General features: G+C 38.8%; 2 protein-coding genes across 3 annotated transcripts in view; one reads left to right on the top strand and one right to left on the bottom strand.

Moving 5' to 3' along the window:
- Positions 1-6,153, bottom strand: part of atg10 (ATG10 autophagy related 10 homolog (S. cerevisiae)) — a 37,387-nt gene extending 31,234 nt beyond the window's left edge. For both annotated transcript variants that reach the window (XR_005623413.2, XM_039675913.2), the window contains exons 1-2: positions 6,000-6,153; positions 2,841-2,935 (exon numbers count right to left, since the gene is read on the bottom strand). Coding sequence is in view for 1 of the 2 variants with exons in the window: in XM_039675913.2 (XP_039531847.2) it covers positions 2,841-2,843 (3 nt within the window). In the remaining variant the exon portion in view is untranslated. The remainder of the gene's footprint in view (positions 1-2,840; positions 2,936-5,999) is intronic.
- ssbp2b (single stranded DNA binding protein 2b) overlaps positions 5,304-27,230 on the top strand; it is a 97,004-nt gene continuing 75,077 nt past the window's right edge. Inside the window, exon 1 of the mRNA XM_039675912.2 lies at positions 5,304-5,545. Coding sequence (XP_039531846.2) covers positions 5,490-5,545 — 56 coding nt within the window. The 5' untranslated portion in view covers positions 5,304-5,489. The remainder of the gene's footprint in view (positions 5,546-27,230) is intronic.

Below are 27,230 nucleotides of genomic sequence, written 5' to 3'. Positions count from 1 at the left end.
AAAGCTGATAGCCTGGCGTACTGCACAGGGTCAAACTGAGCCTGTCACGTGAGCAACCTGTATGTCTTCTAGTAGCTGTGCAGAGTGAAATCTGAATAATTCTCTACCAAATCTCACAGAGGCGGAGAGAGTGAGTATTAGCTGTCCATGAGCTAGCAGCAGGATCAACTTTACCACTCTCTATGGGCTTCTCCCTCGACTTTATGCCTCCACTTCCCCCCGAGTGTCTGCGAGCTTCTCCTCCTGTCTATACGGTAATTTCTCTACTGTGTAACGGAAAGTCGATTCGTTATAACACAATCGTTAGCCTATTTTTTTTACAAAAACTGCTTCTATGGGACCATTACGTAAGATACAAGGTAATGGAGCATTTTATACATTGTCGTGTTTCTTCAGAAAATTTGGACGCCTCAGATTTAAACTTATTCGCTGTCAAAGTGACGCCAAAATGAATGGGAATCCCTGGAATGCTAACAGCAGGTGAAATTCTGCGACAATGGCGGCTCCCACGAGGCTTCAACTTCCGGCTGATGGATTACCCCATAGATATCTATATAAAGGCTAGATATCTCTTCCGCACTGCCGGCCAATGGAGGTCGACGTCAGCACCTGGCGGCCATCTTGTCACAGGCAGCTCGCTCACTGGTAACATTGTTTTAATGATGCATTTACTTTTTAAATCACCGTAACTTGCTCAATTGTCTACCGATTTTCAAACGGTCTGGTTTGTTATAAACGGCAGAGATGTAGTTATGATACTGCAGAATTATGAATAATAATTGTATAAATAAATAATCATCCAGAATTATAGCCACATTTATAAAGTTTGTAAGAAACCAAACCGTTTGTAAATCCGTCAAGATTTCAACGAGATAAGAGTTTTTCTTACATCAGATACCACAGAGCCCGCTAGAAAGTCTGTCTGTGACAAGATGGCCGCTGGTGATGACGATAAATACTGCGCCGTGAGACATCTAGCCTTTATATAGATATCTATGGATTACCCCCTTGCTACCACCCCTGCTGCTAAAGGAACTGCCCACATGCGCGAGGAGAGGCACATATGGCGGAAGCAAGAAAGTCTTACAATAAAGTGCCGAAGTGATGACGTCACTTTGTAGGACAACTCGGAAGCTAGCAGCGCATGGCTTCCCTCTATCGAAAAGCAATGCATTTTCCCCATAGACTTTTGGAAAATTGCAAAAAATAAGATGCGTTTAAAAAAGAGTTGTGACCCTTACATGTTTTGTCTATCAAGATAATCTTTACAAGTTAATGCAAAATTTATAAATTTTGAAGCCTATATAAAGTTTTTTAAAAACACAAGCAGACACAATAAAGTTTAAAAAAACATAAGCAGGTTATAACTGTGTGTTCTAAGTCATAGATCAAAACGTGAAAATATTTAGAGGCTTTCTTCACCACAGACCTTATTTCGGGCGATTTAGCAAAAACCCATTCAAAAATCCCATAAATTTTAGAGCGAGGGAACCGGTAGTGCTAAAATGCTAACTCACTTCCACGTTTTGGCCTACAGAGTGACGGCCTACATAACTCTATTATGGCAGAGAAAAAGCAGTCAAAATTCCCAGTACCACCTGTAACTGCATTTACAGTCAGCGCAGGCAAACAAGGCAAAAAAGGTGATGTCACTCCATGCACTGCGCTCCTCTTAGGCCGTGTGTACACCAAAGCGTTTTTATCCAGCTGAAAACGCTAGACGCTCTGCTGAAGACGCCGTGCTTTGGGCGCTTGAGAGCGCTTTGGCAGCGCAGCGGTTTTTCTGTTGAGACGTTTCGTTGCTATGATACGGAATATATGCAGCAGTTTGAATGTTGTGACAATTGGTTGGTGTGGTTTGGTCCCGCCCCTCCTCCACTGTGATTGGACGGCTGGGTAAAATGTGACAGTGATGAGCGCTGCGTTTTATCCAAAGTTGAACATTTTTCAACTCCCAGCGACCAGTAAAAACGCTGGGCGCTCGGCGCTTCAGTGTGAAAAAGAACGCTCTGCGCCTCGGTACGCTCACGGCGTTTAAAAAACGCGGCACTCCCATTGAAAACAATTGAAAACATACGCCAGGCGCGTGGAAAAACGCTTTGGTGGACACACGGCTTTAGTGCTGGAAAACGCTCCTCAAGCTGAGCGGTTGGCATCACACGTTCATGCGTTTTGGGGGCGTGGCTTTGGAAGGAGCCCAGAAGGGATTGGGTACTTTCAAAATCCAGCAGTTTTCTGCTAATTTCTCAAACTTACCTACCCTGCCTTTAATGCCACAGAATATCCACTATTTGGTCATTTAACATATGAATGTTTTACTAAAACTATTCTTATTAACATGCATGTTTAATATGCAGTTGTTGTTTGGATAGCACGTGTTTTTTATCATCGAAAAATTGCACAAATCAATATTTAAACTCGACTTCAAAATACCAATGTCGTTGTAATTTCACAACTCAGCTATATGACGTCTGCCTCTTGAAACTTTATAGCCTGAATTAGATCATGTTTTCAGGGAACACCCTTTACTAATACTTAAGTTACATAAAGCGATATATGACGTCTTGACTGAGCTGAGCTCGAATACTACAGCGCAGATCAAGATACGACTCAAAAACAGTTTGAGCATCGGCGCTCGTGACACTTCAACCGTGCAGCACTCGAGAGCCACAATTAAAATCAGCAACAACGTTGCTGTGGTAACTGCAAAGCACTTTCTTTGACTTTGTTATAATTTCTAAAACGCCAACTGCCTGACATGTTACATTGTTGCTGTGTGACTCGGAACTGTCATAAAGAACATCCACAGCAGCGCAAACTGCTCTATCGGTCTGCCTTACCATGATCTCACTCGGCTACTTCCGGGATCCTGAGCGCAGAGGGGGTGAAACGGAACAGCCAATGTTATTCAGCACAGGCGGTTTCAAGCCGCCCACTTTGAGGGAAAAAGCACAGCGCAGACATTAGAGGACAGACAGCAGTTAAAACATTCGACAAAATAATATACACAACCGAAGAGAGAAAAGATCAGCGTCCACAACAAGGGGTTTTCTACAAAACTAAAGAATTGACGCATTTATTTCTAGCTATTACATTTTTTATTCTCATTTCTGGTCAAAACAGATTATTTGATTATGCATCCAACATTTCGATCCATAGTGTATTAAAAAAATGTTTTTTAGTAGTAGGCCTAGCTAAGAGGGAATGGAATAAAGCAAGGACCTTTAAAGGTCATATGTCTAAAGTTATAATAGTCTTGTAGTTATTAGCAACAAAAAGTATCTAAGAGAGGGCTAATTATTTATAATAATATCATATAACATACAGCAAGCAAGTTTTTCTGCTATCTGAATATATATATATATATATATATATATATATATATATATATATATATATATATATATATATATATATATATGACACCTACTTTTCGCCACCCAATCAAATCCCTTTTTTTAATTGAATGCTATATATATATATATATATATATATATATATATATATATATATATATATATATATATATTAGGGCTGTCAAACGATTAATCGCGATTAATCGCATCCAAAATAAAAGTTTGTGTTTACATAATATATGTGGGTGCACTGTGTATAATTATTTTGTATATATATATATATATATATATATATATATATAAATACACATACAAGCATGTATATTTAAGAAAAAAATATTATTTATATTTAAAATATTTATATATAATATAAATATATATAAATCTATATACAGTATATACATGAAAATATTTCTTAAATATATACAAGCATGTGTCTGTATTTATATATATAAAATAATTATACACAGTGCACCCACATATATTATGTAAACACAAACTTTTATTTTGGATGCGATTAATCGTGATTAATCGTCCAACAGCCTTAATTATATATATATATATATATATATATATATATATATAGGCTGCATCAGAAATCGCATACTTCCGCATAAATTGAAAACAGCATGTGACAAAAGAAGTATGTCCAAAAAAGTACCCGGATGGCCTACTTCTTCCGGCAAGATTCTGAAGTGTGCATACGATGGACACTTTACTATCCCATGTGGCCAGGACCCAACTGACGATGTAAATCACATGATAATGACAACATGGCAAATGTAGAACGTCCAGATTACATTCATACTATATAGAAAGTACTTTTTTTAGTGATTGTGAAGTAATTACTTATTCAAAATAAGTACCTACTCAAGAGAGTATGCCATTTTGAACGCAGCCAATGGCTGACCTGCATACTAGCATACTAAAATTACAATTTCTGCCATATATGTTAGTAATACTATTATGCTATTCCTAGTGGCTACGGCCTACCTGACACAGGTGGACAAGAGAAGCCATTTCAGAAAAGTGTATTGTATTTTGATCAGTTTATGAAACATTTTCTTTTCTTTTGAAAATCACGCAATAAATGAGTCATTCACAATAAGACGAGGCATGTGCATTATGAAAGTAGTAAGTAAATAGTCCATTTTGATTTGATGTTGACTCACATTGTCCGTGTTTACATGCGCAAGAATATTCTGATAGCCTAATATTCTGATAGCCTACTTATGGTCCTATTATGTATAAGCTTTATGTAAACAAACCAGATTGCCATAAGAAAATAAGGCCAATATTCCAGTTTTTAAACATCAAAATAAAGTCTTTGCTTCAAAATATAGAAAAGATATCCCAAATCCCATATTTTAAATATCCCCCATTCATCTATATTATGTATCATTTTAAAGTATTTTTCAGAATAAAGACTAAACCAGAAACCTGGTTCATGCCCTACTTTAGTTTTACATTGTCATCCATTTGTCTGCGAATATTTTAATACTCAAGTTGTATCCAACACAGAATACAAATACTAGCTGATTCATAAAATACATTATGCATGTTTTAATTGTCACAAACATTTTTTTACTTTTTCTATTTTGCTGTCTAAACTATTAGTGCTATTCGTCAACTTTTTAGAAGATAAACAAATACGATGCACAAACATTGCACTGTACTTTATGAAAAAAATTGATTTCCACGACCCAAATAGTCTTTTTTCAATCCACACTTCATTCAGAAGCTGAAGAATCCGCTCCACATTTGCCATATCGCTTTAAATTTGGCCAGTGACAGTAGAGGGTGTGATTGCTAGTGAGGGGAACAGCCAGTTGTTTAAAATCCCTCTCAGTACGGTTTCAAATTCCCCTCAGTGCCGGGTAAAACGAAGTGTGTGTATGTGTGTGTGTGCTTGTTTCACAGGCAGAGTGCTGGAGATAAGAAAGGGGTTGTGTTTCTGTTGGGGCGGAGCCGAGTAACTGTCACTCACGCTAGTTACCCAACAAAATGGGCGTTCCTTCTCGGCGCTCTGACCAATGAGAGGAATCGCTCCTGTAGTCACCATGGTGACGGGGTTGTGTCCGGGGAGGCTGTGATGGGTTGACAGGTGCGTGACAATCGGAGCTCTCTGCAAGCATGTACGCCAAAGGCAAGAGTAACAACGTACCGTCCGACAGCCAAGCGAGGGAAAAGTAAGTTTTATTTATGAGGGTGGGGGGAATCTCTATAATGAAGACAGCGCGCGGCCAGACTTTTAACAAGCAGCGGACGCGTTCTGTTCCTCGGATGCTGTGTTGTGTCTGACAGTGCATGTAGTTCGTGCAAGAAAGTTGTTGTCAGTTATCAGTCACGCGCTGGTAGAATTTCTTGAGTCTAATTAACGCGACATGTCGTCATTAGTAAACGGGCAGCACGCGCACAAGTTAAGAGATGCGAAAACTAAACTTGTGGACTATCGATAAAAAATAGTCAAAATCTTATTTCTGCATTAGTAATATATTTATTTATTTACCTACGCAAAGTTGCCACGGGTAACGAAACGCTATATAGCAATTTCAAGGATTTCAACTCATTTAGTATTGGAGTAAGGTGAGTACATAAGATTCTGGCTTTAAAAGAAAAGTGCATGAAATATACAGTACGTACCCGTTATAAGTTTAAATGCCCATTTCAACCGTTACAAGTGTAAATGCCCATTGTAGTGCTCCAGTCAGGTGAGCTGCATTTCGGGGAAACAAGTTTATTGTAGCGGTCCGTTGTGCTGTTTCACTGTTCTGTGCGCTCGCGGGAGAGAGTGTGATTGGCGTTCGGTTCTGGTCTGAGGAGTTCATGCGCACGCGAGTGCAGTAATAGCGCGCGCTATAAAACGATTGACGTTTCAGTTTGAAAAGTTCCAGCGCGTGCGAGTTTGACTGACCTGTCATATGGAACTTTTCGCGCTGTGCACGTCACTCATACTCCCTCACGTGCGCTACATAATCAAATACAAGCGTTCTATCGAAGCCCATCGCGCGCAGTGACTTCTTGTTTGTGGCACTGGCAGTTATATAAGATTTTTGGCTGCGCGTGAGTCTCTGAGGATGCTGATGGCACGACGAGAGGTCCGTTGATCCGAGAAGAACATTTGCCTGTATCATATATTACACAGTTATTATGGGTATGTTAGTTCGTTTGATAATGACACAAACGGAATAACGTAAAGAACGACTAACTGTTAAATAGGGAACGATTGAGTTGGAATGATCTTGAAATGATGCCCAGTACACTTATAACGGTCTTCTGAGGGGATCTGTTTATGTAGGGTGTTCCAAAAATACCTTTATAATGATGAATATATAGCAGATGTAGACTGTTTGTGTTAGAAATTTCATATTGAAGTGTGTTTGGCCTGTTGTGGAGAATGTTTGTAAGGAGCTTTCAAAATGAATATCCTAAGTTTAAAGGGATGGTTTACCCAAAAAAGAAAATTCTGTCATCGTTCTTATGTAACCTCATAACCGTATGTTGTCCCAAGTCAGTATGTTTCTTTTTTTCTGTTGAAGAAATTTTGAAGAATTTTGGTAAGCACTAAGCAGACACCTGACTGGTTCGTTGACTGGAACCATTGACTTCCATATAGTAGGAAAAAACTCTATGGTAGTCAATGGCTACCATCAATTATTAATTGTTGGATTCATACAGTTTTGGAACAAGTGCTAGTGCATGTATTTAAAAAAAAATTGTTATATTGAAGTGTATTTGGCTTGTCAATATGGAGATTTTAGACATGGACATGGGAACTTATTTGACGTGTCAGTCAGTGTCACTCATTGTCACTGATTTCCTGCTGTTTCAAACTATTATTATACTGTCTGCCTTAGTTGTCAGCTTGAACATGTTTGTAACGCACACAGTTTTGTCTTCCTGCAGGGAGGTCTTGTCTTGAAGTAATTAGCAATTATTGCAGTTTCAATTCAGGCCAGTGTCTTATGGGACATGTGTGGACTTGTGGTTTCGATGAAAACTCTTCAGCATTAGATTTGAGCTTGAGAAAGCAGTTTTGCTGGTTATGAGATGTTCTTACAGCTTTTTGCTTTTGCTGAGTGAATTTGTCTGTTTTTTGTGGTTCTTGTACTGTGAATGCTTTAGGATTTCAAAAAAAAATATATATTGTTGTATGTTTCTGCAGGGGCGTGTCCAGGATTTTATACTTGGGATGGCAGGGGAAATAAGGGGAAATGATCAAACATACCTACAACAGTTCCTAACTAAACATTTACTGTACACGGATGTTTGATTCCTCTACAACAGGGGTCTTGCTAGCATTTGGCCAAAATGTATATAAGCTAGCTTATTAAAGTGTAATGACCGAGCTAGCTAATATGTTGAAAAAACGTGATTAACTGTGTGCTTCTGTGCATCAAAAGGGTACAATATTGAACTATTAACAATGTTTTAAACAATGGAGGGGTGATATGGAAGCTTATCATCATCAATCTTGCTTGTTATAAAGTCAGAATTGTGAGATATAAAGTCAGAATTGCTTGTTATAAAGTCAGAATTGCGAGATATAAAGTCAGAATTGTGTGTTATAAAGTCAGAATTGCGTGATATAAAGTCACAATTGCATGATTTAAAGTCGCAATTGCGTGTTATAAAGTCAGAATTGCGAGATATAAAGTCAGAATTGCGTGTTATAAAGTCAGAATTGCGAGATATAAAGTCAGAATTGCGTGACATAAAGTCAGAATTGCTTGTTATAAAGTCAGAATTGCGAGATATAAAGTCAGAATTGCGTGTTATAAAGTCAGAATTGTGTGTTATAAAGTCAGAATTGCGAGATATAAAGTCAGAATTGCATGTTATAAAGTCAGAATCGTTTGCTATAAAGTCGAAATTGCGTGTTGTAAAGTCTGAGGGCGAAAACAGTGAGTCTTTTTCCCCTTAGAATTGGCCTGATAACTCGCAATTGCGACTTTATATCTCACAATTCAGAGAAAATATTATATAATTATAAGTTTATCAAGCGACGAGACTACTTTTTGTGCGAAAAAAAAACACAAATAACGGCTTTATTCGACTATTCTATTACTTCCTTATTGGCGCATGCGCGAGAACTGAGACGAGGACGTTCTTCTCCTTCGACTACTTTTTGTTACCGGGAAGTAATAGAATAGTCGAATTAAGTCGTTATTTATGTTTTTTTCGCACAAAAAGTAGTCTCGTCGCTTGACAAACTTATAATTGAGCCCCTGTAGGCACATGGAATATTTAAACCTTTTCTTTAATGACTTTATGGGCCGTCAAGAGCCAGTCCCTTAGGCATTCTATGTAGGACTGATCCAGCTCTCAGATTCAATCAAAAATATCTTTATTTGTGTTCCGAAGATGAACGAAGGTCTTACGGGGTTGGAACAGCATGGGGATGAGTAATTAATGACTTAATTTTCATTTTTGGGTGAACTAACCCTTTAAAGCGCGCACACATAAAGCCACCTCACAAACAGCTCACGAAGACCAAATTAAGTTCTTTGCATGGTGTCACGGTACTGTAATCAAAAATGTGTGAGGACTCAAGTGCTGGAGACAATATTAATTTATTACTAAATCAAAACAAACACAAAGCAAAAACCCACGAAGGGGAAAAACACAATGAATAAAACTAAAACAATAACAGAACCTGAACAGAGGGTCACGGGGAATGGGCGACATTAGACAACGTACCGACGCAGATTGCAAACAAGAGGGGACTTAAGGCGGGCATACACTATGCGATGTCTGTGCGATTTCAGCAAGGTACCTACTCACACTGAACGAGTAAATCACATGCGATGCAAAGCCAAAGTTCAGGATTTATGTGCTCACACTGTACGGTCCGATCGTCGAGCTGCGACTTCACTGCTCACACTATACGTGTAATATCTGCGATAACCCCCTGGATTGCGCCTATTTACGTGTATGTATCCAGAGATATTGTCAAAACAAGCATCTGCTATCAGTATCAAGATGATTTAGTATTTTCAATTTATGCATTTAATTATTATTATTATATTATCATTATTAGGGGAGGCCTATAGGCTAATTTTACTATTAAATTGATCCGCTATTATAATTAATTTGCCACGCAATATTTTCACAGCACATAACCAACGTGCTGTGAGGATAATAAAATATCAATCTTACTCCTCATTAAAAATTGTCTAAAACATTTAGGTCGATTACAACGAATTATGTATAAAATAACTATTAACAGTCTATAATATGTCCGAACATTGCCATTATTAATCATCAATGAAAATTAAAAACAGGTTTATTTCAAAAACATTGTTTGACAAAATAATAAAAGAGGTGTTACATATCAGCTTGAAGACGGTGGGTAATATTATCCATTTTGCAACACGAACTGGAGGTAAGCAACAGTAATTTGTAGCTCGTTTTTATTTTAATTTTATTTTTGCTGCAGATGAAATGGTTAAACTTCTGTTTTCGCGCAGGTGCAGTGAGGGAGTTTAGGGCAATCGGTTCGTAGCTTTGCTTCAACTGTGCGATATAGTCACGAGGAGCGACCAAAATTTCTGACATGCCAGAAATTCATCCGACCATCCGATTGTCGATCGTGAGAGGTTAATCGCCTCTCGTTTCTCCCTGTACACTGCACGAACACTGCACGACAAACGACGCACGACAAAGCTGAAAATCGGTCCGACACGAAAATGAGTCGCACGAGTCAGAATTCGGCTCAAAATCGGACGAAAATCGCACAGTGTATGCCCGCCTTTAAGAAAGGAACCAATTTAGGTGGGAACAGGTGGATGAATTCAAACAATAATCAGGTAACGAGGGCAGACAATGACACGAGCACATGGCCCAAAATAACAAAACCCCCATGTGCAACACAAGACAGGACAGGCATGTGACACATGGCTAAAAGGCCTTAAATGGTCAAATACACACACATTAATGTACGAATTGCTTGTGTTTGCGTCAGAAAAGTGACAGCAGCCTAATATGTGTCCGTGTCTGTTGATAAATCAATAAAAGACAGAGAAAAGCACTCTGCTCTTGACTAAATAACTTAATAACTTGTAACTTTAATTGTAAGGATTCGTTTGTATTTATTTTATTTTAAAATGAAGACTATTTAGTGTTATTAATATTACTTTATTCTTTAAATTGATACGTCATTCAATTTCTGTAATATTACTCTACATGAATCCTACTCTTTATGCCTACCTGAACCTTATTTCTTCTGTATGTTTATTTTATTGTATTTATTTGTGTTACTGCTTGTAATTTGTCTATTGGTTCTTATTTTATTACTAAGTGTTGACTTGTCTTTTTTGTAAATTCAATGTAAAGGCAAAAATTCATTGCATGATTAATCATTTAGGCGAGATAATTGTAGTATTTTTTAAATTGTCTAAAAAATGCCCCTCCCACAATTTAAAGGAGTTCACTTTAAAAAAAACTTTTGCTGATAATTTACTCACCCAAGATGTCCATGTCATTCCTTTTTCATTCGAAAAGAAATTAAGGTTTTTGATTAAAACATTCAAGGATTTTCTCCATATAATGGACTTCACTGGGTACCAAACGGTTCAAGGTCCAAATGAGAGTTTCAATGCCGCTTCAAAGGGCTTTAAACGACAGACCATGAATACAGGTCTTATTGTTTTTGTTTTGTGCATTACATCAATTTGCGAGGCGTGTCAACTTTAGGGTGACAAACCTCATTTTTAGGGTGGCACCTGCCGCCCCTTCGTTTCTGTTCATTTCCGTTGTTGTCTTTAAAAAAATGTCATTTTATATACAGGGACAGTGTAGCTTTTTTTTAAATCCTTGTCCAGTAATTAAAAAGTTCTTAAATTAATTGGTCAAACGTGTGGGAACATTGTACATGATCATTGTGCAATGAATGAACGCAATAGTATGTGTTCTTTTTTTTAAATGAAAGTTCAGTCATTTTATGTATTAGCCGAGTGTGGGAATTGAAAGATGAAATCCCAATGGAAGCTTGACTCATATGTGATTTTAACGGCATTTTCGGTGGGAACGAACAGCTTTAGCCGTAATACACAGATAATAGTAGACAGACTGTATTTAGTTAGTATTTTGTTTTCAGACATCACAAGCTGGTTTAAATTGTCTGATAAAAAGTAAAACTCAGCATAAGGTAGATAAAAGTGTGATGTTGTCAGATCAAGTGACAAAATAAGCTTTTGGCATAATGTTTTATTTGATATGAAGTGCAGAATCAATCAGTCAGTTCTGCTTCAACACTTAAACTGTTTGAATTTGACAACCGCTAGACTGTATAGTGATGTAGCACCGGCAGGTTTTAAAGAGGTGACGGCTTTGAGAAGATCACAGTACCTTTTATCTCTCCTTTTGAAAGGAAAGTGGACAAGTGGTTAACTGTCAAGAGAATGGTTTGTGTGATATTAGGGAGGAAAAAAAAGGAAAAACTCAAAGCCGACGTTCCAATGACTTGGAAAGCTTGCGTAGCACAGAATTAATCGGTTCCATATTTGAATAAAGTTAAGCAATGTTTTTAGTTTGGTGATTACCATAACCATAACCTTCCCAGTGAACACATTTAGGCCCGAAGCATCCCACGTGAACGCTTCTGTCTGTGCAAGCTCAATTTCACATTTGCATTTTCATTGCTACAACAGGCACTATAGCTAAGCTAGCATTAGCATAAAATGTCTTCTATGGTTTGTTTTCTAGTACTATGATGACAGTACTATGATGACTGCTTAAAGTTAGTTTAACTGTTGACATTCATTGAATCCAGTCTTATGGATATAACATTTGAAGGTAGTGAAAACACGATCAGTTATTTGCATATTTTAGAACTGACGCAAAGGGGGAACTAGTACTACTGTTAATTGGCCAAACCTGATTGGCCAGTTAAAAAAAGGGCCAAATGTTGGTAGATTATTTGGACTAGCCAATATTTGTTGGTCTATGACTAGTGTTTGTTACTGCCACAAACACATGTTTAGTTTGCACAACAACACGACAGTGCTGTGTGTGCTTGCATCTCTCTGGCCGGGTGTTTGTGACATATAGTTGTAGAATGTTTTGAATTGCATCTATATACTCGCGCTGCATGATTTGTGGCAACAAAAAAAAAAAATCAAATTGTGATTTAAAAAAAAAATCTGTTTAGAATGCTTTTTTTTTTAAAGCTCCTGGTTTGTTGCTTGTGTCTTGCTTGTCTGTTGGGTTGCACATTTTGGCACAATTATATCAATATGACTTTAAAAAAATAATAGTCATTATTATTAATAGTAGTATTAGTATTTAGTAGTTTATTTAGTAGTATTAGTACAATTACTACTACTACTAAATAAAGATATATTAAACAAAATAAGAAATATGACTATTTTCACTGTAAATTATTTAAGAATAATATAATAATACAACCCCATTCCAGAAAAGTTGGGACATTATGTAAAATGTGTAAAATTAAGAATCTGATTTGTTAATTCTCATGAACTTTTATTTAACTGACACAATTCCAAAGAAAGAAATCTATGTTTTCACTGGCTAAATTAATTGTATTTTAAACACATTTAGATTTTGATGGCTGAAATACACTCCAAAAATGTTTGGACTGAGGCAATAAGATAAGTGAAAAGATTACAGAATAGGCACTGTGTTTGGGTAGATAAGGTGCATCCACCAAAGTCTTTTTGCAAGCATGACTCATCATTTTGTGCCAAATTTCATTAGAGAATTGTCAAAAATTATCACATTTCTCAATGCAAGATTGTGAAGTATTTAGGTTTTTTGCCATCCACCTAAAATAATATTATGAAAAGATTCAGGGAATCCAGAGAAATCTCAGTCTGGGGAGACCTTTGCTGAATGTGCATGACCTTCAAGCCCTCAGATGGCTTTGCTTGAGAAACCGTACTCTGTAAATATAGGCACAAGGGCTTTAGCCTGGTTAAAACCAGACTATTCTCAGTTTTAACTGAGTTATGGTCTGGCAAAGCGTCATAGACAAATCATTTCTAGAGGGGCGTCACCAGCGGACGTTGCGGGTAGACCTAAAACCAATCAGAGCAATGAACGAGATGACGTATGCAGAGCGGCAGCCGGCGGAGAAACCTCTCCGAGTGTTGTTCCTTGCTCGTTTTTTTCAACAAAAAGGAAACGTTCAAATCACTTAAAACAGATGCCATAGCTGATTCGAACAGCGTCCATCTTTGTAATGTAGACTACAAAATCTGCTTCAAAATCCCAGCGCTGTCGTCATCGTGTAACGCCTGGCCCAACGCTTCTGATTGGTGCTGCGATTTCGATGGATTGGAAATGGGCTTAAATGAGCTCTTTGCCAGACTAACTTTCAGAGCAAATCTAAGTTTGCCGGAAGTTGTCTGGGTTTTCCCAGGCTACGCAGGCTTCTTTAGAAAACCTTTGTCAATTAGGGGAGTCTGCCGTTGCATCAAAATATCCTACTTGAGTCTCTTTTATGCAAAGAGAAAGCTATACATTAATCTATGCGCAATGGGCCTGAACTCATCTTATATGATTCAAAACAAAGTGGAAATTTGTACTGTGGTCAGATGAATCCACGTTTCATCATGTTTTGGGGAAAAACAGACATTGAGTTTTCAGTCCCAAAGACGAAGGGGACCATCAGCGACAGGTGAAAAAGCAAACATCTGTTTATTATTGTATATTGCGATTGCGAAGCAATACAAGAAGCAAGACAATGCCAGGCCTCATTCTGCATGTGCCACAACTGAGTGGTTTCGTAGAAACTCTACACCATAGAAGAGATGTGCTTGACTGGCCTGCCTGCTGTAGAGATCTGTCTCCTATTGAAAATGTACAGTATGGCCCATCACGAAAAGGAGAATCAGACAACGATGGCCTCAGACTGTTGAGCTGTTGTCTTGTATCAGGCGAAATTGGGCAACAATGCCACTAGAAACTGAAACAATTAATATCCTCAATTCCCAAATGATTTAAAAGTGTGACACAGTGGTAAACACACCTCTGTCCCAACTTTTTTGGAGTGTGTTGCAGTAGGGTTGTGACGGTGAGGATATTTTCTCACCAGTTAATCGACGTTTGACAACACTGGTAATAACGGTGTCACCGGCGGGGGCTTTTAAATCGCTAATTTAAAGGCAAACATAAAATGCGCACGTTTTCACGGGCATACATAACGGTGTGCGGTAGTGCGGGAAAGAACTGTTTTGTTATTGTGCCCTGAATATGCGCTAGTTTGAAAACAAAACTAACTTTTGATTGACAGACATGTGATCGGACCAATCAAAATCCACCATTTTTGTCCGACAAAGCAGTTAGGAGAGTTAGTAGATTAACGTCGGTGGAACTTGGCTTTATCAGGCAATCTGTAACGACACATTTAAGAGCCACAAAACGGTAGGCCTATTCATTGTTTGATTTTCTTTGACTGATCAAATTTGAAAGTTGAGACTGTTTCATATTAAATATTACCTGCTCGGTCCTGTCTGTCAACGTGTTGTTATGCTACGTTCACACCGGACATGAATAGCGCGTCAAATTCGTGTCTACCGTGTCTAGTTTGACGCTTGACCACTTTGTGTTAATTCGTGCGTCAAGAGCGAAACTGACACGGGTAAAATAAAAAGTTTGAAGCGAAATTTATTCGCGTCGCGCGCGTCAAAACCAATACCCGTTGACGGCCATCTTTGTTTATGTTGATAGAGCATTCATCAAAAGATTCACCGCACTGTATTTGCTCTGGAGAGCTAGAACAGCGGCGTGGGGATCATCGTCGCCGTATTTGTGGCCACCGGGCCCTTTGGACCCTAGTTTCACCATTTGCTCGCTCCAGGAGCTGCGCCTGGATGACGGCCGCTGTCAGCGGTACTTCCGCCTGACCCACGCCCAGTTTGATGACCTGTTGTCCTGCATCGGAGCGAGGATCACCCTCGCCCTCATCCACCTAACGTTAACATAATCTAGCTGTCATTTATTTTTGTTTTGATGATAAACAGAGCCAGCTTCCAAAAGTTATTAACCTGTCCTGTGATTTTTTTCTCTCTCACGTCCAGACACGAACTTTTGCACATATGTTGATTGTCTTTACATCATAATACTATTTCATATAATCTAGATATGGAATGAATAACATACAAAATGAACATGTCTCGTATATAGAAATAATGTTTTAAGTGATAAAATATTTGCTTTGTTGTGCATAATCCCACCATGCATTTAGTCATATACAAAATAACTTATTGAAGCATCCAGACATGTGACCATGTGAGCAAGCAGCTAGGCTCCTAATTGGTTAACGCGGCGCGAATTCACGCCAAAGTTCAGATTTTTCGACTCGGGCGGCAGACGCGAATTCGCGTCAAACGCGTATATGCACAAATGGCACTAACTAAATCATCCGTGCGTAACGCGCCTAAAGGCCAATTTATACTTCTGCGTCGAGGGTACGCCGTAATGTGCGGCGTTGGCTATGCACGTAGGCGACGCCGTTATGAGCATTTATACTTCTGCGTTCAGGTCTTGTTGCTCTGCAGGACTGCTCCGAAACGCTAGTTGGCGGCGGAGAGTTTTAATGTTCCACTGTGTTTAGATTCCTCGCGGCTAGGTTACTACAAGCAATAGCGATTGAAAGAGAGTGGATCATGTTGGAGTTGGAGCTTATTGAGGTGGAAAAACAGTTCACTTTAGTGAAATTACTAAAACTGAAAGGCAGAAATGAGAGAAGACGTCGGAGGAGATGGTACGTGTGGAAATCATAGATAGTGGTGGAAATGCGTGAGAAGGTACGTGCGGAAATGCATAGGAGGAAATGCGATGCTACCAAGCCGACCAATCACCGATCTTGCGGTCCGCGTCGTCGCGACGTGTAGTTACATTTTTGAGGAGGTGCGCGTCAGGCGACGCCGAAGGGTACGCGCAATGGGACGCGTCTGTGCGTATGCTACGCCGTACCTACTGCACGCACCCTACGCAGAAGTATAAATCGGCCTTTACGCGGCATTCGCGTGAACTTGACGCGCGAATGAGGCGTATTCGCGTCTTTGCATTGACTTAACATTGAAATCAATGTCGCTATTCACGTCCGGTGTGAACGTACCATCAGTGTCCTCTATTTTTCACTGCTTGAGAACATGGGTTGAATCTGAAATCGCCCCCTAAACCCTCATTCACTAGGCCTATTCTACATCAGTCCACTAATACTGTTCACTTGAAGGAGTGAATGAGGAGGAGTAAGTAAAAACGAGTGAGCAAATTCGGATGTCTGTTGCTGACAGAGACGCGATCTCATTATCTCACAAATCTCTACGTTCGTTTAAGACTGCTCTTATTGACATTTTGGCATAATTTGTGTGTTATGGTTTGTTCAAGCCCGAAAGAGAACTTGATGCCGACGCGTGTCTTTTCTGTGGGTCGTGTGTGTGTTAATAGGCAGGATTTAACGACTACTGCGTAATTGCTTTTTTAATATTTTTAAGGCTTTAAACTTTTTACCGCGTTGCCGCGGTGGGCATGTCATGAAACCGGTGTTGCGACTGAACATCGATAACACCGGTAACACCGACTACCGTAGCAAGCCTATGTTGCAGCCGTCTCAATAAATTTCATTGCCTCCCTATGTATTATGATTAATGTTGTGGCCTCAGAAACGTTACGCTTTGCAGTCTTTAAAGCTCTGAGCTTCTGGAAACTACAGGTGTGTTTCAGAATGCAGTTTGTGGTTTCACAGTTTCTGTCTGCTGTGCGTATCTAGGTGGGTTCTGTTAGTTTTTGTGTATCTGTCTTTGGTTTTGCGTCTCTCTCTCTCTCGCTCTCTCTTTCTCTGCTGATCCTCAGGAGAGCAGACCTCTCTAATATCTTCACACATTAATATGCAAACGGTGTGGTCCACGCAGCGGCACAAGGTTAAGCATGCGTGACGAGAGGAGAGAGAAAGAACTTTGTTTCTCTCCTCCCTGTCACTGCACGTTGGGAGTGTTCATTATGGGAGACTATTGCATGGTGAAGGTACTCGCCTGTGACATGTTATCTTTTCATCATGGACACTATTGAACTGACCTGCTGTCTCATGAGAGTGTGAAGGGTTGTTGTTGTTTTTTGCATCAGTTAAGCCTGGTGTCCTTCGCACTAGGGATGTGCGCGACTGCATATCAACTACTTTCCTGAATAAATAATCAGCCTGAAGAAAGCCCTATAATTTAGACTGGTTTTGGGTTTACCATACTTAAAACGTAAAATGTCATTATAGGAGCATTTCACCCATTTCAACATTAATCTTTATTGAAAATGGATCATATATGTTGTCGAAATGTAAAAGAACTTTTGAATTTGGTGCCCTCTTAACAGAGAAAAGACAGAAAATAACCGAAGGGCGCATTTGTATGTAAGACAACAACTCCCACAATTAGAGCCCTATAAAATCCGTTTTATTTTTTCACAAATTCCGTTTTATTTTTTCCCAAATTCCTTTTTTTCATTTTTAATTTTTGGGAATTCAGTTTTTATTACCCTTTACTGTTATTCTAGTTGTAAAAAGAGCTTTTAATGTTGCTTTTAATGTTAATGATTAAAATGTACACAAATAAAATAGGCATTTACTCTTAAAATGACAAATACTGCATGATGCAGCATAACACTGCACTCTAAGTACTTCAAGTAACAACAAAATATGGTTATGAGCTTTAAACTGTCCCGTAAAAATAAATTATATTAGTTTATACAAGTTAAAATAAATTCACACTCTAGCTGCGTCGTAATCTTCATACAATCCACCCTAAATAGTATGTGACATTATTGTCAATACTATTTCGGGCATAGTATGCACATTGGGACGCAGCTTCTGTCTCTCGCACGCACTGTCGAGCGCTCTCTCGGACACACTCGGTCTCTCTCGCGCGCTCTTTCGGACACACTCTGTCTCTCTCGCGTGCTTTCTCGGACACACTCGGTCTCTCTCGCGCGTACTGTCGAGCGCTCTCTCGGACAAACCGGTCTCTCTCGTGTGCTCTCTCGGACAAACTCGGCCTCTCTCGCGTGCACTGTTGGACTTTGAGTGTGTGTGCGTGTGTGCGACCAGTTTCTTAACTTTTTCGCCGAAGAAAGCAGAGCCGTGGAGAGCCGCTTCGCCATGCTTTCAGTGGAAACGCGGCTATTGTTTTGATGCCGTCATGAGCTGAAATGACGGGAGGGGTTGTGTCGCCCAGATTTGCTTCCCCGTCTCTCTGCATTTTCCCCAGACATACGTTCTTCACCCACACAAAAACCAAATTTCATTCCAAATATGTAAAATTCTGCGAAATTCTACGTTAACACAGTCAGGGCTCCTCGACCGCGACAGGCAGCCGCCTCCGGTTCCTCCATCAGCCTCAGTTGCTCTTCACTAACTTATTGCAGCTCGTAAAGACAGCCTCGAACATCAGATTCGAGCAGCAGAATTTTTAATTCCTCTTCTTTAGTTTCTTCTGTCATTATCATACTTCCTATCTCCACAGCTCTTGTTAGCTTAGCTTCCAAACAAGATGGCTGATGTTGATTCAGTATCTGCAAGTGAAGTCCCACCCACTGATCTGTAATAGGCCTGTAGGGTGAGTGGGTCCCACACCCTTGAATAATAATGAGCTAATGTTTGTAGTCTCTACACTCTTTAATGAAATGTGACTTTCTACTTGTTATGATGCAAAATGACGATTTTTACAACATAATAAGCAGGAAGTAAAACACTTAAATCATTATTTCTACCATCTCAGGGGAAAATAAGGAAATAAACCATGACCATTCAAAAATATGACTGGGTTTCTAAAGGTACAACACTTAATGCAAATGGGTGAAGTGTCCCTTTATGATACCTAATACTATTTGTGATAACACAATGGAACATGCCAAAATTGTGCGGGGACATCATTTTTGCCCAGGCTGTCATATAAGAAATTATGAACACATTCAAAAACAAGAGAGAACCAATGAAATATTAATAACTGATTATGCTGTTCACAATGTATGCTTTTTGCTATATAATATCCGTACCTTGATTGTTCAGTCGAACTTGTAGGGTCATTAAAAACAAATATATGCTCGAGACGTCACTTTTGGCCACTATTGTATTTCAAATTCAAAAACGTATGTTAAAGTTATTTTTAGACATTGTGTAGGAAATCTTGGCAGGGCAAGTAGACGAACACAGAACTATGCAGTATATTTAAACTTTAACAATGTGGTCCGATTCATAAACAAATGACTCTTTATGAGCCAATTCTTTTGAATAAAATACACAAAAACTTCATAACCAATGTAGTTTGATTCACAAACAATTAACTTTTCAGAGCCTATAGTTAATCAGTTATAAGTGAATCTAAAAGATACCATGATTCATGAACAAATGATTCATATGTACCGGTTCCTTTTAGTGTACCTAACCATATCATACAACCTGTGTAGTCCATTTCATGAGAAAATTGCTCTTGTGAGCTAATCCGTTGAAGAATCTTTAAAAAAAGTCTCAGTCTTGTCTATTAGATAGCAATTAAATTAAATTGAATCTGAATCAATTCGAATTGAAAGCTTGTGAATCAGAAAATGTGGTTTTTAATACCCATCCCTATTTGTCAATGTTTTACGTTGTTTAAGTTATGTTTTATAGCTGCTGAACTCAAGTGACCAATCTTAAGTGTCCCACGAGCCACTAATTTATTCTGTAAAAAAATCAAACCATAAGTGTAAAATCTGTCTGTGAGTGGCCTCTCCTCGCACCGTACTTTTTGAAAGGTCACTTCTCTGCAGTAATACAAGACTTTTGCTCATCATCAAATGTCATGACATGTCATGGCATTGTCAGGCTTACTTCCTGGATAAAGCTCAGAGTATCGCTTCTGGTCAAGTTAGGGCTGCCTTTCTTTCCACTGTAAAACAGGATGTTTAAAACTTCTGCTCTTCCTGTCTTCAAAAAAGAAATCATTAGGACGTTTCCTTTTATCGCATCAAGAAAAGTTATTGTTTTGACCTTTTCAAACACACATGATTGAGGAAGCTGCCTCTTGGTTTGTGAATCAACCTTGACGGTTTTCCTTGCCCTTTCATCGTAAGAAAACATCAGTGTTTTTTAAGTCATTTTGTCTGAGGGTGCGCTATGTCCATCTGATCAACTTCCTGTTATGTTTATTGTAACTTTCAGATTAGGCCAGATGGGAAGGCCTGAGTGCATTATGTTTAATAAAAGGTTAAGCATCGGGAATGTCTGCACATGAGACTCTTGAGGGGTCATGGGAGGTCACGCAATGTGTTATCTATAGACGCAGTTATGTTTTGCCATCATTTTCCAGCAATTTTTGTCTTGGAGTACAGTACCTGTAAAATGTCTATTATCGCAGATTTAGTTTAAAAAAACTGATATATATATATATATATATATATATATATATATATAGTAGCAAGTAGACTTGCTTGTTTGCTTTTGAAAGAAGCTCACCAAGTCTTAAGCTCACCAAGGCTTATTTGTTTGATCAAAAATACAGTAGATTAATAATATTGTGATGTTTTCTATTTGAAAATGTTTTAAAAAGTCTTTTTTTTCTGTAAAGCTGGATTTTCAGCATCCTCACTCTCACATGATCCTTCAGAAATCATTCTAATATTATATTATGATCAATGTTGAAAATAGTAGCGTTGCTTAATGTTTTGGAAATTGTGATACATTTTCAAGGATTCTTTAAATTGAAAGTTAAGTGGTACATCATTTTATTGAAAAATAAATCCTTTATAACATTTATAAACATCTTTACTGTCAATTTAACACATTCTTGCTTAAAAAAACCTGAAGATTTCTTTAATAAAAAAATCAGTGCTGTATGTATTTTTAAATGTACATTTATACGGTAGAATAATAACTAATATTATAATTTAAAACAAATATTGATGCATGTAACAATTCTAATTTAAAAATTATAAATGTATTTTTTAAATTGTGTTGGAAATGTTGGTAGAGCAAGTAGAATTCTGAAAAAGAAAAAAAAAATCCTTATCATTGTGCTAAACCTTTTTTAGGTGAAATTTATTAAGGTTTCATTGTCAAATCGATTAGTTGCGTCAGCCTTAATGTGAATGATATTTCACTTTATGAATGGATTAGCTAGTTTTTAAATCAGCGCGTACAGCAGTGCATATGTTAGGGACTTTATATGCAAATGGTTTGACTAGCCGTACCAGCATCTCTCCAGGTTGTTGGATGTCAAGTCATAATGAAGTACCACTTGAATATAAAGAATGCCACTTTGAAGCAGCAGATACATATGCTCCTGCTTTCAAAAGCATCCTGTTGGATGTGGTTGCGGCAGACACTTTTCCCTGGATCCAGCCTCAGGGGACATGCTGATGAAACTGTTTGTTTTTTCCCCGTATGTCAACGGCATCCTCAGAACGTTCTGTCTCTTCTCTGCTCCTCTCTGCCCAGTCACCCAGGCGAGAGGCCCTCGAAGATCCACGTCAGCGGGCTTCAGGCAGAGATGGCCCCTTGCCCCGCTCCCTCGGGGAGACAGCAGAGTCTGGCTGTGGAAGATAATAGCAGGCAAGGAACATTTTCAGGGAAGGCAGTTGTAAATTGGCATGAGCTTTGCCTCCTCTGCGCAGGTGTGACTCAGCCGAATTCTTCCAGACGTCTCTCGCTCCCTAAACGCAGTGTTGCTTTAATCCCTGATCTCCCAACAGTCTCGCAACTTCTTTTGGTGCTGGTGTGATTCATTTAAATTAATCACAAATTTGTTTCAAATTTAACCGAACAGGGACACTACTGCCGAGCAATGTTCCTTATTTCTGTCTAATGGGCATGGTCTATTATCTGTGTTTATGATGAATCTGGGCTGACAGATCTGGTTTGATCTGAACACACTTCCCTGTTGTCTTTGAATGGCCGGCAAACTTGTATACAATGTAAACTGCAAACTGGTCCATACGCAAATGAATCTTTGAGCAATTCAATCCTCTTTACTTCAGTGAACTGAACTGACTTATATTTTTCATTTACTTTCTCTCCCTTTTACAGTGTGTGAATGCTTCGAATAGCATTCCAGGGCTTCAGACTGCAACCAAATGGTCACATTTTGTGTCCTGTTTTCCTGCCGGTGTGACTTAATTTTGTTAGATTTCACATATGAGAAACAGCAAACGAAACGAAAGTGAAACAAAACCACACGACTTATTTGAACCGCAAGCTCTGAACAGGTTTACTCACAGGCCGATCTTGATCACGTGACACACGCCGCTGGGAGATCCAGTGAGAAAGTGAGTTTGAATTCACTTCATTATTAATAATTTTGCTGCAAGATCAAGTGGGAACGATTCAAATTTGGCACATAATTCTCTACCATAGATATCATAACATAACAAATGGCGCTGATGTGGAAACCAAGAGAAACAAACATGAACAGTTATTAAGTTATAGAAGGCTTTTCAGTTTACAAATCACCAACTTTCACCATGGATTTAATGTAGCAACGCTAACTGTTTCCACGGTATCGTGAAAGAAATAGTAGAGTGTTTTTTTACATTATTCATCTAAAGGTTCTTTTCAAGGGATTTCACACTTTTTCCAGCACTTCAAAGCTCTAAATATTACCCAATTTTAAAGGTGCAATAGGTGAACCGGGAAATGCTAACTTTAGCCTGTTAGCATTGAAAGCATGCGATCCCACCCTCCCTGCAAAACACATGGAGCACAGACCAGAAGTGAGACGATCAGAGACAACATCATTAGATTACATCATGTGTCGTTCACCGGTGTGAAAACTTTACAGCACAGTGAGGGGAGAAGGCTGAGACTACGTCAGCGGTAGGGTTGGGTATCGTTTGAATTTGAACGATTCTGATTCCGATTGGGATTCCTTGTTTCGATTCCGGTTCCTAACGATTCTCGATTCCGATTCTTTTAAGAGGCAGGGTCAAAAAAGTTTAGCTAACCTTGCTAACCAACGGCCTTTCTGAAGGAAATAATCCTTTCTGAAGGAAATACTCCTTCTGTAAAAATACTCCTTTTGTCACAAATTTTGCATTTTGCCGAGATTTCGTTTTCGATTTTTAGAAAAGTGAAGCCACACTTTGGATCGCCGACGTAAGCTACTCATGTTCGACTCGCGTGGTTATGCCAACACTTCCGGTAGACGCTTCTTCGTTGGTGTTGTTCAGCGGTTTCTTCTTCCGCTCGGCGGACTGTGAATATCGAAACTAGGAATCGAAATTTTAACTTTTGAACGATTCCGGGAAAAACGAAAAGTTTGTCTCGGTTCCAATCGATACTCGATTCTCGATACCCAACCCTAGTCAGCGGTACACAGAACTGTACTATCAAACCTGAAATGAAGATGCTTGCCACTTGTTGTTGGTTCAGGGAAGGGTTGTTCCTGTTTGCCTGCCATTCTCGCCCTGTCTGCACAGCGTACGCGAAAAGCACTGATGATGTATGATGTCTGCGTGAACAGGCTGTGCAGTGGTATGCAAACACATGGTGTCATTTCATTCAGACCGAAATTTATGGTCCTACGCCTTCTAATACATACACTCACCTAAAGGATTATTAGGAACACCATACTAATACTGTTTTAGACCCCCTTTCACCTCCAGAACTGCCTTAATTCTATGTGGCATTGATTCAACAAGGTGCTGAAAGCATTCTTTAGAAATGTTGGCCCATATTGATAGGATAGCATCTTGCAGTTGATGGAGATTTGTGGGATGCACATCCAGGGCACAAAACTCCCGTTCCACCACATCCCAAAGATGCTCTATTGGGTTGAGATCTGGTGACTGTGGGGGCCATTTTAGTACAGTCAACTCATTGTCATTTTCGAAAAGCCAATTTGAAATGATTTGAGCTTTGTGACATGTGCATTATCCTGCTGAAAGTAGCCATCAGATGATGGGTACATGGTGACCATGAAGGGATGGACATGGTCAGAAACAATGCTCAGGTTGGCTGTGGCATTTGAACGATGCCCAATTGGCACTAAGGGGCCTAAAATGTGCCAAGAAAACATCCCCCACACCATTACACCACCACCAGCAGCCTGCACAGTGGTAACAAGACATGATGGATCCATGTTCTCATGTTTACGCCAAATTCTGACTCTACCATCTGAATGTCTCAACAGAAATCGAGACTAATCAGCCCAGGTAACATTTTTCCAGTCTTCAACTGTCCAATTTTGGTGAGCTCTTGCAAATTGTAGCCTCTTTTTCCTATTTGTAGTGGAGATGAGTGGTACCCGGTGGGGTCTTCTGCTGTTGTAGCCCATCCGCCTCAAGGTTGTGCGTGTTGTGGCTTCACAAATGCTTTGTTGTAACAAGTAGTTATGTGTATAGAGCGCTTAACATAGTGATTGCTTTGGGGATATGTGGAGACTTTCAAACAGCATAACAAAAAAAATCCGGTAGAAAATCACCTATTAACGTTAATGTCATGTTTAATTTAATAATTTGTAGAACTAAAAGTTTAAAGATGAAAAAAAAAAACCCTAAAACTATGTGGCAAACAAACACTTTTATTTAAAAAAAGACCAAGACTATAACCAGTAGATGGCGGCAGAGGAACACTAATAACTTATAAATAATATTACTCAGTCAGAGTGTTAATAAATGGAAAAAAGTATTGTCACAGTTTCATTAAAAACAATTCTGACTAAATTAAGTAAAGAGCGCTCCTTTTATAATCACTGAAGCTGTCGTCAGTTCAGTATTGCAGATGAACAATGGCACATTTAATTTGCATGTTACTGTTGTTAATAAAAGTTCATTTTTCTCAATTCAAGCTCAGTGCTATACTGTCAAATTTCCAATAGACAAACATGTAATATTATTAACTGCACTTATTAATACATATTTTGATTAAATTAACTTTATGATTAAAAATCCCCCCAGCGCCACCAAATCAGGTGCTGGCGCCACCGTCTGTAGAACTTAGTGGCACCAGTGCTACTGCTCTCAAACGTTAGTCTGGAGCCCTGCATTCAATTGTGTGCTTTGAACATGCATTTCATTACTTGAACCTACTGAATGAATATGGCTCGGAGCAGCACTGAATGAGGCATCTTGTTCATGAATGAACAAAATGAATGAAGCATTTCATTCTATTCTGTCATGCCAAAAAATGGATGAAAAATCTCTGCTTTGTAATAATTTGTAGGAACTTGGAAGCTGTATAAAGATGTGTTTAAGTCAGCATGAAATAGATATTCATCCTAGATATTCTATTTTCTAAATGAATGTTGTTGATCTTAATGTGAGTGATTCATTTACGTGTTTCATTTTTGGCATTGTAATTTTCAATCAATATGTCGCATTTAGTTCTGCCTCCATCAACAACCGATGGATTGAACCCAAATTTTCTTTTCGATAATTCACTCAGATGTACGTCACAATATGGATGAAAAGATCTGTCGATACTTTCTCTCTGCAACTTTAATCACTCTTTCTGGAGTCTCAGTACATTTGTAGACACAAATTTTATAAAATAATTAAACTTGTTTTAAGTGTGATCTTAAAAGCCACTTGCCTCTGAACGGTCTTATTTTAGTATATTATTATAGTTTTTGTTAATATTTTGAAATAGATTTTATTTATCTGTTTTCTATTGTGATTTTAATTGTAGTTAAAGTTCAAAATCATCCATTGATAATCTATTGATACGAACACTTTTTTTGATCCACATGAGTGGCTCTTGTCCATGCAAAAGTGTTTGTCGTCATGCCAGAGTGTTCTGGGTGGTTGCCATGGTGTTGCTAAGCAGTTGCTAAGCTGTTACTTTGAATTCACTTAATATGAGCAATAGCTGCATCCCTTTTACAGTTGGTAAACATGGTGACGTTTTTTGTGGGCGGAGCTTAGGTGGAGGCAGAAAGATCCATCTGGCCGCTTCACTAACGCTAGTTAGCAAGGATTGTTAGCTTGTTTTTTAACAATGACTGGAGAAAATCTGATATTATCTTAATGTTTAAGGTCCCTCAGTGTCCAGGACCGCGATTGTTATTTTCAAAAGTTATTTTTAACGGACGGAACCACCAGATTGGCCGACCTGTAGCCGCCCACACGCTCACTCAATGCATGGACGATCTGACAGGATTAACGTTACGTTACCTCGGGTGAGTGACCTGACTTCTACACCTACCTTATAGAGAAACCGATCGTAAGTAGAAACTGAGGGCATATAAATCTTTAGATGCCTATATGGTCCTGTACAAGACTTGTGTGTATGATCCGCAGTTCTGCCGAGCCAGCGCCGAGACCACGACAATGTAAAGAGTGTCATTACAGTGCGATTTTAATGATGTGAATATTTTCTAGAAATAAAAGTTTCAGATACAGCATATTCATTTTTCATCAATTCTTGCACCAAACAACACAACAAGATGACATTTAATAATAGTAACAATTATTTAAGCTCCTTATTATGTAGCCGAATCTGTGCTGTTTTGTATTGGCCGCCTCCAGTTTTCACTTTGTTTTGCCTCCAGCTTGCGCCGTGACGTAACTGTGATGTCGGCTCAAAAGGGGTCTATAATCTGTTGTATGCACCATTGTTTGGACAAACTGGTAGTCTGAGCACTGTGGTGTTGGTCTGCTCAAACAGGACAATGTAATAGTGTTACAGACAGTGTTTTCACTCTTTGTACTCTTTGGGGTCCACTTGAATTGTTTACTTTGTCTTTGTACATTAAGACACTGATAGTGTTTTAACACCACAAAAATTGCCCACAGCACCTGGAAAGAAAGATTTCTCATGAGAAATGTACATGATGTGTTTGTGGAGGATTGTCGCACACCTGCCATCATCCTCGAATGACCTGATGTAGAAACCCGACCATCTTTGTTTGGGTGCCGATCATCTCTAGGTCACCGATGTTTTCCACATTT

Source organism: Pimephales promelas, chromosome 23, assembly GCF_988280905.1.
Source record: "Pimephales promelas chromosome 23, fPimPro1.hap1.1, whole genome shotgun sequence".
In the NCBI taxonomy this organism is placed as follows: domain Eukaryota; kingdom Metazoa; phylum Chordata; class Actinopteri; order Cypriniformes; family Leuciscidae; genus Pimephales; species Pimephales promelas.
This window is presented reverse-complemented; position numbering and strand designations above follow the sequence as displayed.